Below are 14,930 nucleotides of genomic sequence, written 5' to 3'. Positions count from 1 at the left end.
AATATTGTTTAGAAGAAAGTAAAGTTGCATCGTTTTCCAAATACGAACTCAAACATATTCTGTTCATAACATTTGTACATCATGTCTTTTTGAGGGGAGCCCTGTGGCTAGATGCACCAACATGCACATCACTAATAAAGGTTATTACCCTCTCTCAACCCACCGCGAAACCACTTCTGTAGTCCATATGCGTGAAGTTCTTAGGCAGTCTCTGCGTCCTAGCACATGCGTCACATTGATAGGTGCGGTTTGCGCATCGCAACTCCCCAAAGAGGCAAGTCCATATTTGTCGAGGTGATGCACTGAGCAGCAGGCATTTCTGGAGTAGCTATATTTAGATTCTGCAACTTTTTTCCTGCTCCCTTCCTGATTGATCATTTTGGAGAAGTTATATTTCCCTATAGGAATGTACCACGTGTCCGCATAGCACTTCTTGAGACGAATCATTGATAAACAGAAGCCAGTTAAGAACCCTGTTGAGTTGCTGGCAGCTCCGATGTGGTGCAGCTGCAACACACTCGACGTAAAACCGCTGGGTAGGAACCGACAGCAGGGTACACACATCCAAATATGCGCGTAACTGGAGTGCTCTGGCGAGGCCACCCTTGCACCCCTATCCGGATAACATTGTCGTGATGTTCAATATTTCGGGGATTGAGCCCACTTTTAACAAGAAGGAAGACAATTCCGAAGTTATCAATGGCTCTCTGCAGCTTCTCCTCGTCACCATCAGCCCCACAGCCATGTGGAACGAGTCGTGCGGGGAGCAGCTTCTGGATTTCACTCGCCCGGAGAAGATCGTTATCGGGGTGATGCTGGCGATCATCACGGCGGTCACAGTGATGGGAAACACGCTGGTGGTGATCGCGGTGTGCGTGGTGAAGAAACTGAGACAGCCTTCAAACTATCTGCTGGTGTCTTTGGCGGTGGCTGACCTGTCAGTGGCCATAGTAGTCATGCCGTTCGTGATCGTGACAGATCTCACCGGGGGCAAGTGGCTTTTTGGGGAGGTGTTCTGCAACATCTTCATCGGCATGGATGTAATGTGCTGCACTGCCTCCATCATGACCCTGTGTGTGATCAGCGTGGATAGGTAAGTTTCCAAAAGTTTTCAAAGCACCGTATCAGAGCTGCTTTCGTTACTGCTTTGATGACTTTCGTTATGCACAGGTACCAAAATTACGCACGCAGCGCGCAGCGCGTTAACTGAAGCCAGGAACAGATCAAGCAGCAAATGAAGTAATGATCCGCAAGCGGAGCGAATGAAATAACTGTTGTTCTGTGAGACATTCACACGCGTTTGCGTAGTTATTTGTGCGGTTGAAGCCACTGGAGCAGAAGATGAGTTCATAGACTGTGAATGATGTACAGCAGGTTTTATTCATTAGCTTGACCGGACCACGGCAGCAGCATTTCCTGTATGCTTTGAGGATCAGCGCCCATTGACCTTACAGCGACTATTTCCTTTATAGATGACTTACCAATATCATGCAGGTCTGCTCCAGTTCATGTAGGTTGCCCTTCTCACTGTTAGTCTTAACAACAAGAACAAAGCAGCGGGGAAAATTCCCTTTAAGTGCATGCCGCAGTACACGGTGCAAATTTCATATTAGAAATCTGAACTGGGTTTTTTTGTCACACAAAACACACAAATAGGATCTTTCAAATGTATTTTTTGCCCATTTTCTATTTGTCCCTATTCATGAAACTGAATTTCCAGTTAATTGCTTTACATTCCACTTTCAAAATGGGGAATGTAAGACCCCAGCTCTCATCCCCACACACCAAAATCCCACTGCGCGTCTCAGGTATTGGAGTGACTGCTCACAAAACCTGAGCTAACTCTGCTAGTAGAGAGAAATGAGAATTTTCCACTGCTCTCAATACAATCCACACTGTGATAAACATCAGGTGATTGGTGTAACTGATCTGCCTCTGTAACCATAACGAAGGAAGAGGCTCATGGTTGTATTGATTAACTGATTATCTCCCTTGACTTTCCAATCAGATGTTATTACCTCAGGGTATTATGCTCAGAATTATGCATGTTTCCTGTGTGTGAATGAGTGAAGCACGTGGGGCTTAAGTACGCTTGATAAGCTAACGATATTATGGGAGGAACTGGCTCACAGATATCACACTGTGATACTGTGATTGCACCAGTCAGCTGTAGTAAAGCTGACAGAAGTATGAATGTGTTTTGGGCTGGTTGATGAGTTTGGATAGAGGCTGAGGGTTATGTTTGGCCACTCAAATCCCATTTAGGGCTTGAGGAGGCCCCCTATGGAACCACGTGGAACCAATAACATGTAATATTGCTCAAAAGTTTGAAGCCACTTTAAACTTTAAGTAGTTCTTATTTTTGAAAAAAAAAAAAAGAACTATTGAATGGATCAAGGCATTCCAGTTTCTTTTTGAAACGGAAGTTCTAAAAAAAAATGTAGGCCTTTGCCAAAAACCTAAAAATTTGATGCAAGATTGCATCCAGTGGTGTAAAGTACTCCCCTGACAGAACTGCCAACCTGCACAGCTGAGCAACAAGAGACGTAAAGCATATCTCTGGTTTAAGAAACAGATGCCTCATAGATTCTCAGAGGCCTCTCTTGGATGCTAAGTTTGACTGCAGAGCCACAAAGAGGAAACATTTCAAACATGTCAAAGAACACGGATATGGGACAGGTGGTGAATGGAGGTTTCAGTTTTTAGACCAGGAAGAAGAACATCTGTGAGATGCAGAACCAATGAAAGGTTTGTTGGAGGTGCTTGATGGGATTTTTCATGTTCGCTGAAAAAATGGGGTGCCTTGGTGGCACATATTTTCTCCATTACTTTGCCATACTCTGTGAACATGGCCCGATAAGAGCCAATCTCTCCAAACAGTACAACAGTACGCTCATGCAAAGCACAGCTCTAAATATGACGAACGTTTGGTGCATATGAACTGCTCAGGAAACCAATTCAGCAAGTAGGAGGTACATCAGGAAGCATGGGGTTAATGTCTCTAGATGACCTCAATGAAGACAGAATGCCAAATGTCTGCTGGACTGTGGTTTGTGTAAATGGAATGGAAATCCTTTGAAAAAAGCAAAATTTGAAGGACAAAAAAGAATGGTATTAGAAATCATAACTGCCTTTTACAAATCATTTAATGACTAAAAGTATGATTAAGAAATTTTCTGTGTGAATCCAAACTTGTACATCACACAAGCTGAACTCGTCGGAGCCAGTCTGAAAAGGATCAGAGAGACTGTGGCTAAAAGGCTTTGCTGATCTTAGCCACTTGCTGTGATTATAAATGTGGCATGCTCATACTATACACTCAAAAAGGACAGATGGAGCCACCTTTGAGCAAGCGTGTCTGTAAAAACACAGCGTCTAATTGAATCTGTAGCCGTGAAATCAAAACCAAGTCACAGAGCCACCATGACTGCTTTCTGCATCTGTCTGACCTTCCCCAAGCAAACGACTGAAAGAGAATTTGAGCTGACGTTGTATCAGTTTAGGTTTGTTTTCATCCCTAACAACAGCTCTACAGGCAGTTCCCCCGAAGTGTTTGTGTCGATCTCCATGAAAACAGAGTCAGTTTAATTAAACAATGCAGTGTGTGTTGGGCATATGATTCACAACAGCAAGTGTAGAGATCACTCATTAGGATGAGACTTACCAATTAGACGCATGATTAGCTGTAATTAAGGGTCTCTCGCAGTCGTCTCAGAGTCCCAAGGACATGCTTTCTAAAAAAAAGAGAAGCTCAAGAGCAGTGCTGCAAATTGACCAGATGTGTCTGCAGCGATTATATGCTCCCTGAAGCCTAGGTGTTCCACAACAGAGAGGACTATTGATTTTCTCTCAGAGCTCATTTAGATTTAAAGGGGAGAACGTGCAATGTATATGCCAACATAGAAGGACAGTCTCTAGTGTAAGTGGTTGATTCATTTATGATCCTGGATTTGACAGAGTTCAGCGATGGTGTTTCAGTGTGATCGCTGTCATCCTGGTGGAAAACAGTATCTCCGTAAGGTCTTATCATTCATCCTGTTAGAAACGTGGCACAGGAATGAAGCTGTGCTGAAAGAAGAATTAGAAGCAAACGTAATGTCACATATAAAAACAAAAGTGTGTCCCTTTAATAATTCTTAGCCTGATCAAAGGCCCATGCTATTGTATTTTTAGTCAGTAAGGCAATTTACTGGTGCACATTCATAAAGAAATATGTAATTAACTAAATTACCAGCCAGCAAAGTAAGCCTCGGTCTAACTCCAAGGTCTCAGTCTCTTACCTCTGCAATTTGTGCCTCCTAAAAATGACTTGACAGATTGAGACTTGAGCAGGAAGCGTTTCCTGTTTCGGCGAAGAAGTGAGAGAAAACTCACTGTGACTTCAAAGGGTTTCAGTCTTCTCACATTAGCACAACAACATCATGGTGTTAATAAAATGACCAGATAGGAACTTTGTGTGTTTCTCATCTAATCCAGCAAGTTAAAAATAAAAATAAAAATCAAACTACTAGAAAAGTTTTAGCAGGAAACAATCTGGCAATCAGAACTGCAGTTTCAAGGCAGAGGGCCAGTAAGAGACAAATAAGGGTTATTTTGAGTTGTGGCTCATGCAAAGCTACGTTAACAGAGTCCAATAACAAAAATAGAGAGCTGGAAACGAGCACAATAAAACTACATCCATGATGTGTCACTTCAAATAATTAGCTCTGATCTTCTTTGTTTTTTCTTTGCTATTTTTCTCCTTTGAGTCTCTGCTTCACCACAAGTGACTTATGTTTAGATAAAACTCATTTACATTTCATCAGGTACATCAGTTCCTCTGCTCGCTAGTGCAAATATTTAATCAGCCAATCACATGGCAGCATCTCAGTTCATTTAGGCATGTTGATGCAAGTTGACCACATCTACATACCAATTTGACGATCAAACTGAGCATCAGAATGGGGAAAAATGATGATTTAATTACTTTAAATGTGGCATGGCTGTTGGGGCCACACGGCCAGAAACTGCTGATCTGTTTGGATTTTTCACATCTTACAGAGAATCTGAGAAAGAAAATCAAACATCCAGTGAGCATCAGTTCTCAAGGGAAAAACACCTTCTATGATGCCAGATATCAGAGGAGAGGCCAGACTGCTTTGAGCTGATAGGAAGGTAATAGTAACTCAAATAACTAATAGTGACAAACAAGATATGCAGAAGAGCATCTCTGAATGCACAGCGCGTCAAACTGCTACAGCAGCAGAAGACCACACCGAGTGCCACTCCTCTGAGTTAAGAACAGGAAACTGAGGCTATAATTCACACAGACCCAGCAAAATACAACAACAGAAGATTGGAAAAATGTCATCATAAACAACATGAAAGCATGGATCCATCCTGCCTTGTATCAACAGTTCAGGCTGCTGGTGGTGCAACAGTGTGGGGATATTTTCTTGGCACACTTTGAGTTCCCTCCCTCCCCCCTTATCCTTTCATGACCACAATGTACTCATCATGATGGTTAACACATGCCCAGCAGGATAACAACATGTCACAAAGCTCAAATCATTTCAGAGCAGTTTCTTGAACACAGCAGTGAGTTCGCTGTACTCAAATGTCCTCAACAGTCACCAGATATCAATCCAGCAGAGCATCTTTGGGATGTGGTGGAACAGGAGGTTCACATCATGTATGTGAATCTGACAAATCTGCAGCAACTGTGTGACGACGTCATGTCACTATGGACCAAAACCTCACAGGAATGTTTCTTGTGTCTTGTTCAGGCTGTGCCACAAATAATGAAGGCAGTTCTGAACCCGAAAGCTGTCCAACCCAGTACTATCAAGGTGTAACTAATACATGAACTGGTGAGTGTATTTGATTAGTGCCACCACGAGGAGTCATGTTTTAGAGACTCTGGTGAGTCAGGTATGTGGCACAATCCTTTAGGAGCACCTATATACAACAGTGTAATAAAACATATTGATATTTGGTGCTAAAGTAACAATAATTGTGTGTATATTGCTCTATCAATATCAAAACCCTCATTATTCCATTGAATGCACTGAATTACTGTAATTTAATTAAGAAATTATTATTAAACTTTCTAGAAAGATTTGACTTTCATTTTTAAAAAAAAGCACCGTTCTATGTTAATATTTCTGTTCTAAATATGTATATTCTAAATGGTAAATGTGCGCCCCAGGGTGGCTGTGGCTACAATGTAGCTTGCCATCACCAGTGTGTGAATATGTGTGTGAATGGGTGGATGACTGGATATGTAAAGCGCTTTGGGGTCTTTAGGGACTAGTAAAAGTGCTATATAAATACAGGCCATTTACCATTTTTATTCTAAACAAACAACCTGCTGCTGTACTCCCAAAATACCCAGTAATATCAAAAGCTCCAGTTAGTTTGTACTGTTTGTGCAAATGAGACTTAGAGTTTCACTGTAAAAGCCCGTTAATCACCTCCAGCCTCTTTAAATGGAGAATCAGTAGTGCAAATCGAAGCTAACACACCAAAGCATGACCCAGTCACAGCAGAAGAGTCAGTCTCTTGATGTGTTGTGAAGTGAAGAAAAGTGAAGTTACATATCCAAGGCCTCCTGCCCGAACTAATGCAGGCCTGCTCCTTCATACAGCGTTCCAGCATGCACTTTCAGGAGCAGCCTTCATGCCCACTTCCCTAAAAAGTTAGTATCGCTTTAGGCTACATTCAGTTTTTACCTTCACTGAGAGTAATATGTTGTACGCTCAATAATTCAAAAGTCAAAGATGAATGATTTATTCACAACAGTGGGAAGCGAGGAAAGTCCTTTTTTCTGTATAGTTCCCCAGAAGTCTAAGAAAAGACGACTCTGAAGGAACGGAGGAGTGGGGCTTGTTAAATTTGCAAATCAAATGGCTTAACTGTCAGTGAACTTGTCTAAGACGGAGGGGATGTAGGTCAAGAAAAAAAATATCACAGGAATGCAGCGAAGTAAACTTTTCCATCAAGGTTCAGTCTAAGTGCAACATAGGTGTGATCACACCTGTAAGCTCCTGCAGGGAGTGCGATGGAAGTATGTCAACCGGTTCTCCACAACTGATAATATTTTTTGTGTGCACTTTTGTCCCAGGAGAGACTTTCTTTGCTTAGAGCAGCTGGGAAATGTCCACCTGCAGCACCACGCACAGATGACTTGACCTCTGTGATGTTTCCTGTGGTAATAAGCCACTTTCCCGGGCGCTATCCGCTCCCAACTTGTTGGCCACCTCTCCAAAATCTGAAGGAACAGACATCTCAGACGAGGCCTGTGCAGTCAGATCATGCCCATAAAGATGTGCTTAATAAGTAAAGAAAGTGTGTTTTGGGATTAAACAGGATGTCACAGTGAATTTTTAATTCCTGTGGACCAAACCAGGTTAGAGAAAGTGCTAAATTTGAGAGGTTTTAGAGACCACACGAGACCCACTTCCTGTTACAAACCTCTACCAACCTTTTACTCCGAGAAGAGAAACCACTCTTGTGTTTAAGAGGAAACAGTATTTACTTTTAAAATGCATCACTGTTCCTGCCCTGTAAACAAACACTTCTTCTTCTAAAGCAAACTGCTGTCAGTGAAAAACATTTCAGAGCAGCATTAAATAAAAATACTGGGAGCAGCATTTTTTCTTTTTTTAGATCAAGTTAATCATTGATAAATCCTGCTTACACAACGCACCATAACCATCCTGTTTGATGGTCTGTTTGCGTTTTATTAGAGGGGCACGCAAAGCGAAAGACAAATTGCACATTGATCATGTGACGGGTGAGGTGTGTGTGGGAACGGACCTGTAGGGGTTTAAAATAACTGAGAACAAAAAAAAATCAAAGAGAAGACAGTGAAATTATAAAAATGATCGCACTGTTGTATTGCTGTTTGCTATTTTTCAGCACACGATGCAGGCAAACATGATCATTATCCTTATTGTTAGTTATATGATTTCCACAGCATGTCTTCTAGCCTGTCTTCCTTCTCTAGTGGCCTGTGAAAAGAGAGTTTTTCCTCCCCACTGTCGCCAAACTGCTTGCTCATAGGGGGTCATATGATTGTTGAGTTTTCTCTGTATGTATTATTGTAGGGTCTTCCTAACAACATAAAGCCCCTGTGGGACTGTTGTTGTGATTTGGAGCTGCATAAAACTGAACTGAATTACAGCTAAGTCAGGTCCAGTACGCGTCAGTCACAGAGTGTCATGTGCATTCATAACATTTGGAAGTTACATTAATGAAGAGATTTCAGTTTGCTGATTGAGATTTGTCATTAAATGCACTTAAAAGGACTGATTTCAGCATTGTTTCAGGATTGATATGAATTCATAAATGAAGAAATTAAAACTCAAAACAGTGGTCCAATACGAGAACATAAGGGAGACTATTGCAGTGACAGTGTCTAATTTTACTGTATATACTGTTGAAAACTGCACAAGCCACAAATATGAAAAGATGTGAAACATGAGTGGTGGTTGAGGCAAACCTAACCTCAAAATCTGGGTCTTTACAATCTGCATGGTAGCGTGCGCTCTGTGCTTTACCCCGATCAGTCAGATCAACCTGCAGGCAAGCAAGCTTGTTAACAGAGAATGCCACTAAAAGTGACACAGATTATACCAACCTGACCCCGTCACTGTCATCTGACATTTTACAGTTTTTGTATATTCTTTGATTTTTGCATAATACATTTTGCACATTTAATACTATATTAATTAGTTAAGTATAGAAAATAAAGTCAATCAAAAGTTTTTCTGGTCATGGGCCTTAACGCACATAGAAGTTTCAAATTCTCAGTTTGTGTTAATTTCCCCGGCATTTTTCAGCCCTCGTAACGTCATAATTACAGCAAATAGCCTCAGAACATTGAAGCTTTGTTAAAAAGTCCAACTCAGACCACTTTTATGTCAACTCCATGTGTCGCAATCTAAAGCCAAACTCTTGTTTATGTTCTGTGCAAGTTTTTTGGAAAACCAAATCTAGGTCACAATATAGTTGTGACCTATATGATGGTTTGAACACATCATGCAGATTTAGTTGATACAGCAAGGTTTTTGTTTTTTTGTTTTTTTAAAAATCCCCTTAAAAATAACTTAGCATGCAAAAGGGATCACAGAAAGCTTCTGAATGATCTGCATAGCTTATTTCTTATTTTAGGTCTGCATTTCAAAGTATGTATTTATTGCATAATTTGTGCTTATTTTTATTTTATTTTATTTTATTTTTGCCTGTCCCGTTTGGCTCTTTTGTCATCAGAATTGTTGTCTAAAGGCAAAGAAAGATGCCCAACGGATTTACTTTACCAAATTGACCATCCCAGCCTTGCCGTAATGGTCCATTTGATTCACCTTTTATTGTTTATTTTATTTTCACTTACTGAATACGGGACAGACTTGACTGGGGGAAAGAAGGGGAGAAAGAAAGAGGGAAAGAGAAACAGCTGAGAAGAGGGACGGGGGAGAAGGGCAAAAAACAAAAACCAACAGAACGGGCAGAGAGAAAAAAAAATGCATATATCGATCACCTGGATCACCTGCTGAGAAAGAAAAAAGAAAACAAGCAGAAGATTTGTGCTTATTTTTAATCAAATCTTTATGTAATTTTTAATGTATTTCAAAGAGATCAGTACTGGAGTTTAGCGCATAAAGGCTGTGGTATGTGTCACGGTTTAGATTACATAAATAAAACGGGATAAATAAAAGACAGACATGTTCCACAGTCAGTGGATATTACTGAAATGTAAGATGGACTCGGTCAGGGCCAGTAAAAGTGGTTCCAGAAAAAAAAAAATCAAACACACTTTGACTGAAGAATGACCACAGAGACACACATGGTGCAGAATCTTCTTACCCCTGTCCTGCACGCTGACTCTTCTCGCTGGTGTGAACAAAATGTGTGGGCTGAGTGTGATTACAACTCTGTCAAATAACTGATACTCTGAAGTTGTTGACATGAAAGTTAAAAGGTACTTGGAAATTAGAAAAATCCTTCCAGTTCACAAATAACTCAAGAGCAATAAGCAAATGGGATCTATGTGAGAATTAACTGAATGTACAGTGGGGCAAAAAAGTATTTAGTCAGCCACCGATTGTGCAAGTTCCCCCACTTAAAATGATGACAGAGGTCAGTAATTTGCACCAGAGGTACACTTCAACTGTGAGAGACAGAATGTGAAAAAAAAATCCATGAATCCACATGGTAGGATTTGTAAAGAATTTATTCGTAAATCAGGGCGGAAAATAAGTATTTGGTCACCTCAAACAAGGAAAATCTCTGGCTCTCACAGACCTGTAACGTCTTCTGTAAGAAGCTTTTCTGTCCCCCACTAGTTACCTGTATGAATGGCACCTGTTTGAACTCATCATCTGTATAAAAGACACCTGTCCACAGCCTCAAACAGTCAGACTCCAAACTCCGCCATGGCCAAGACCAAAGAGCTTTCGAAGGACACCAGGAAAAGCATTGTAGACCTGCACCAGACTGGGAAGAGTGAATCTACAATAGGCAAGCAGCTTGGTGTGAAAAAATCAACTGTGGGAGCAATCATCAGAAAATGGAAGACATACAAGACCACTGATAATCTCCCTCGATCTGGGGCTCCACGCAAGATCTCATCCCGTGGGGTCAAAATGATCATGAGAACGGTGAGCAAAGATCCCAGAACCACACGGGGGGACCTGGTGAATGACCTGCAGAGAGCTGGGACCAAAGTAACAAAGGTCACCATCAGTAACACACTACAACGGCAGGGAATCAAATCCCGCAGTGCCAGACGTGTTCCGCTGCTGAAGCCAGTGCATGTCCAGGCCCGTCTGAAGTTTGCCAGAGAGCACATGGATGATACAGCAGAGGATTGGGAGAATGTCATGTGGTCAGATGAAACCAAAGTAGAACTTTTTGGTATAAACTCAACTCGTCGTGTTTGGAGGAAGAAGAATACTGAGTTGCATCCCAAGAACACCATACCTACTGTGAAGCATGGGGGTGGAAACATCATGCTATGGGGCTGTTTTTCTGCCAAGGGGACAGGACGACTGATCCGTGTTAAGGACAGAATGAATGGGGCCATGTATCGTGAGATTTTGAGCCAAAACCTCCTTCCATCAGTGAGAACTTTGAAGATGAAACGAGGCTGGGTCCAACATGACAATGATCCAAAACACACCGCCCGGGCAACAAAGGAGTGGCTCCGTAAGAAGCATTTGAAAGTCCTGGAGTGGCCTAGCCAGTCTCCAGACCTCGACCCCATAGAAAATCTGTGGCGGGAGTTGAAAGTCCGTGTTGCTCGGCGACAGCCCCAAAACATCACTGCTCTCGAGAAGATCTGCATGGAGGAATGGGCCAAAATACCAGCTACTGTGTGTGCAAACCTGGTAAAGACCTATAGTAATCGTTTGACCTCTGTTATTGCCAACAAAGGTTATGTTACAAAGTATTGAGTTGTATTTTTGTTATTGACCAAATACTTATTTTCCACCCTGATTTACGAATAAATTCTTTACAAATCCTACCATGTGGATTCATGGATTTTTTTTTCACATTCTGTCTCTCACAGTTGAAGTGTACCTCTGGTGCAAATTACTGACCTCTGTCATCATTTTAGGTGGGGGAACTTGCACAATCGGTGGCTGACTAAATACTTTTTTGCCCCACTGTATATAATAAATAAAAAATAAAAAACATCAATTGAGGACAATAATTTTCAGTTTTTGATGTATGTTCTGTTGGCTACATGACTACGTTTTTATTGGAGTGAAACTACTAGGTTATAGCTAAGACACAGGAAAGTGTCTTTAAGATACCGATACCAGAGGTAAAGCAAAGCACAGAAATGTTTTTCATGTCCTCTAAGGTCAACCATATGGAAAATCGAATTTTGCAAAAAAAAGATTTTATTGCTAAACTGATTAAATTAACAGATATTGTGGCATTATCGCTAAACAAAAGGAGCTAAATTATTTCCATTGCAAAATATGATTCATCTGAAACTGTGTGTGCGTGTCTTTGGGCAGGTCCTTCTTAAATGCCTGAAAAAGCACACGTGGAAGCTTTGTGATTTACTGTTGGGTAGCTTCGGTTAGAATAGTCCCAGAAACACGAATCAGACTTTGCCACATTTAAAAATGAATGACATGTTCTGAAAAAAAATTCAAACTGCCCTAAATAGTTTGTCTGAAGTCAATCTGGAGACTAAAGAAACACTTCGATTCAGGGAGAAACTGGAACAAACCACTTAATAAAAGTTTTGTATCAACCTAAATACGTGCTCTGGATCTCAGAATTATGGGTTCCTTTCCAAAACCTCATAACTTGTCCAGAGCTTCATTTCTTCAGTTCTTTATTCACTTTAACACCTACATTGAAAAAAACCTTCAATGCACCCGCTCTCATTCCTGTCTTTCAGGAAAATGCTGCACGAGTTTGAAAAGCACAAAGATTCATGCTTCACGAACATGATCGCATGATGTGTCTGTTTGATTTATTGTGTCGATTTGGAGGTTTTCTGTGTTGGAACCTCCTAATCAGTGAGCTTTAGAACCAGATTCGATCTCGACCACCGGCGTTAATACAAAGCAGCAGTACAGGATGATAGATCGCTAACCAGACCATGGATAGAGATGTGAGTTTATTTTGCTATTCTTGGTCTGTCACCTTATTTACCCAGCAAACTCTGGGGACAGGATGCAGAAAAGGGCAAAGTGCTGAGTGAATTTAGTGTGGTATAAATCATGCTTTGTGTTATTTGGTATAACAAAGGTGGAGTCCATTACTCATCAAGGCCGAACAAAGCACCAACAAGAATTTACTAAGCAGTGAGATAATGGGTTTCTTGTTGATGGAGCTGAGAGACTGCAAACACACACACACACACACACACACACGCACACACACACACACACACACACACACACACACACACACACACACACACACACACACACTGTAGATTGCAGATAATATACTCAGGACATTTAGCATATTGTTGCTCTTGCAGAATAACTCAAGCTGACATTCAGTTCATTTGTGCACATGAACTGAATATTTATACGTTCCACTAAATGCAGCAGTATTAAAGATCCTACAAACAGGGATTGAGAAGTTATCTCTGATAATTCAGTGAGCAATCGTGTGCATTACTCTGTGTATAGTATGTTGCATGTCTAAACGTACTGTCTGCATTAGAGCATATACTGTAACGCTGCTGCAGGTGACAGCTTTTAGTGGCAATGTCTTCAGACACGCAGACTTTAATTAACTCCTGCATGTTACTTTAACTGATACATCGTTCTTCATACATGCTCACTGCTGTGCATCATTAAGATATACTTGTCAGCTAACAATCCAAGAATGTTTTATGATGGATGTGCTCATTGGCTATAGTTCAATGTGACTTTACAGCAGATTTGTTTTTCCTGTTATTTGGGTCAGGTAAATGCTGGGAAGTTAGTGATTTAACTCCCGGCACTCCACAGAGGTTGTATTCCAGCTGTGAAATAGCAAACTGAGTTATGGCACACCCATCACTGCCAAACTGCCCTTCAGCAAGACACTGAACTTTAGAACTGACAACTAACTGGGTCACTGCACTGTGTGCTGAACTTCACTCTTTGAAATGTCTAGTGTGGAAAAGGGAAAATTCTAGCAAGAAGCAACTGCACCAGTTTAAAAACAGCAGTAAACAGAACCATTACCAATACAATGTCGTGCTCTTAGCTGATTTTGAGTATTCAGGATTGCTCAGAAAAAGGAGAATCTCAACACTGACAGATTAGCCTGGCATACAGAATAGAAAGCTCCTGTAAGCTGACAATCAGAAGGCATTTCAACGTACAGCGAGACAGATGTGCTGACCACATAAATTCTTGATCCAACTCTCTCTAGATCTGTAGCTTCAAATCTTGCAGATAAACACACTGATTCTGAGTACTGACAGTTTAGTCTACACACAACAACAACAAAAAAATAAAATGTAATTATACAGTCCCGAACAAAAGTGTAAGACCACTTGAAAAATGGCAAAAGAAATCATAGTTTGCATGGTTGGATCTTAACAAAGTTCCAAGTAGAGCTTCACCATACAACAAAAAGAAATGGGACTGAGACAAAACATTATTTTTGAGCATGCAATTTATTGAAAACAATACTTAAACTGAAGCAGGCTGTTTTACAGCTGATCAAAAGTTTAGGATCACACCTCCAAAAAACCTGTAAACCACCCCCAAAACAGAAATCAAAATTTCAAACATGAACTCAGTAATGAGTAGCTATACTATTGTCCATTTTTGTAAACATCGCTTGCCATCAAAGGTTCTCATTTGGATTTGGATCAGGGGAGCGTGCAGGATGGTCCAAAAGAATAATGTTATACTCCTGGAAGAAGTCCCTCGTGTGTACTGCAGCATTGTCCTGTTGATAAACCCAGTCGTTACCACACAGATAACAGCCCTCTGTCGTAAGGAATGCTCTCTGCAACATCTGGACATAGCCAGCGGCGGTTTGACGCCCCGGCACTTCCTTCCACTGAAGGAAAAAGCAACCCAGACCATTATGACTCCCCCTCCACTGTGGCACACAGAAAACATCTCAGGTGGGATCTGGTTGTCATGCCAGTAACGTTGTAAACCATCAGGACCATCAAGGTTGCATTTTTTCTCATGAGAGAAGAAAACTTTCTTCCACCTTTCAATGTCCCATGTTTGGTGCTCTCTTGCAAAGTCCAAACGGTCAGTTCTGTGGCGTTTAAGGAGACGAGGCCTTTGAAGATGTTTTTTGTTTTTGAATCTCTTCAGTGTCACATGCCGTCTGACGGTTACGGGGCTGCAGTCAGCACCAGTAACGGCCTTAATTTGGGTGGAGCATCATCCAGTGTCTTGATGGACAGCCAATTGGATCCTCTGGCTCAGTGCTGGAAAATTCTTTTGGGTCTTCCACTT

The 14,930-nt window shown here is 41.2% G+C and overlaps 1 protein-coding gene across 1 annotated transcript in view; it reads left to right on the top strand.

Moving 5' to 3' along the window:
- The first annotated feature begins 306 nt into the window (after positions 1–306).
- The window catches only part of htr7c (5-hydroxytryptamine (serotonin) receptor 7c), a 33,526-nt gene continuing 18,902 nt past the window's right edge, over positions 307–14,930 (top strand). The window contains exon 1 of the mRNA XM_004558548.3: positions 307–1,093. Within this exon, the coding sequence (XP_004558605.1) occupies positions 636–1,093 (458 nt within the window). The 5' untranslated portion in view covers positions 307–635. The remainder of the gene's footprint in view (positions 1,094–14,930) is intronic.

The sequence above is a fragment of the Maylandia zebra genome, linkage group LG12 (genome assembly GCF_041146795.1).
Source record: "Maylandia zebra isolate NMK-2024a linkage group LG12, Mzebra_GT3a, whole genome shotgun sequence".
In the NCBI taxonomy this organism is placed as follows: domain Eukaryota; kingdom Metazoa; phylum Chordata; class Actinopteri; order Cichliformes; family Cichlidae; genus Maylandia; species Maylandia zebra.
Note: the sequence above shows the minus strand (reverse complement) of the source record. Positions and strands in the feature narration are given on the sequence as shown.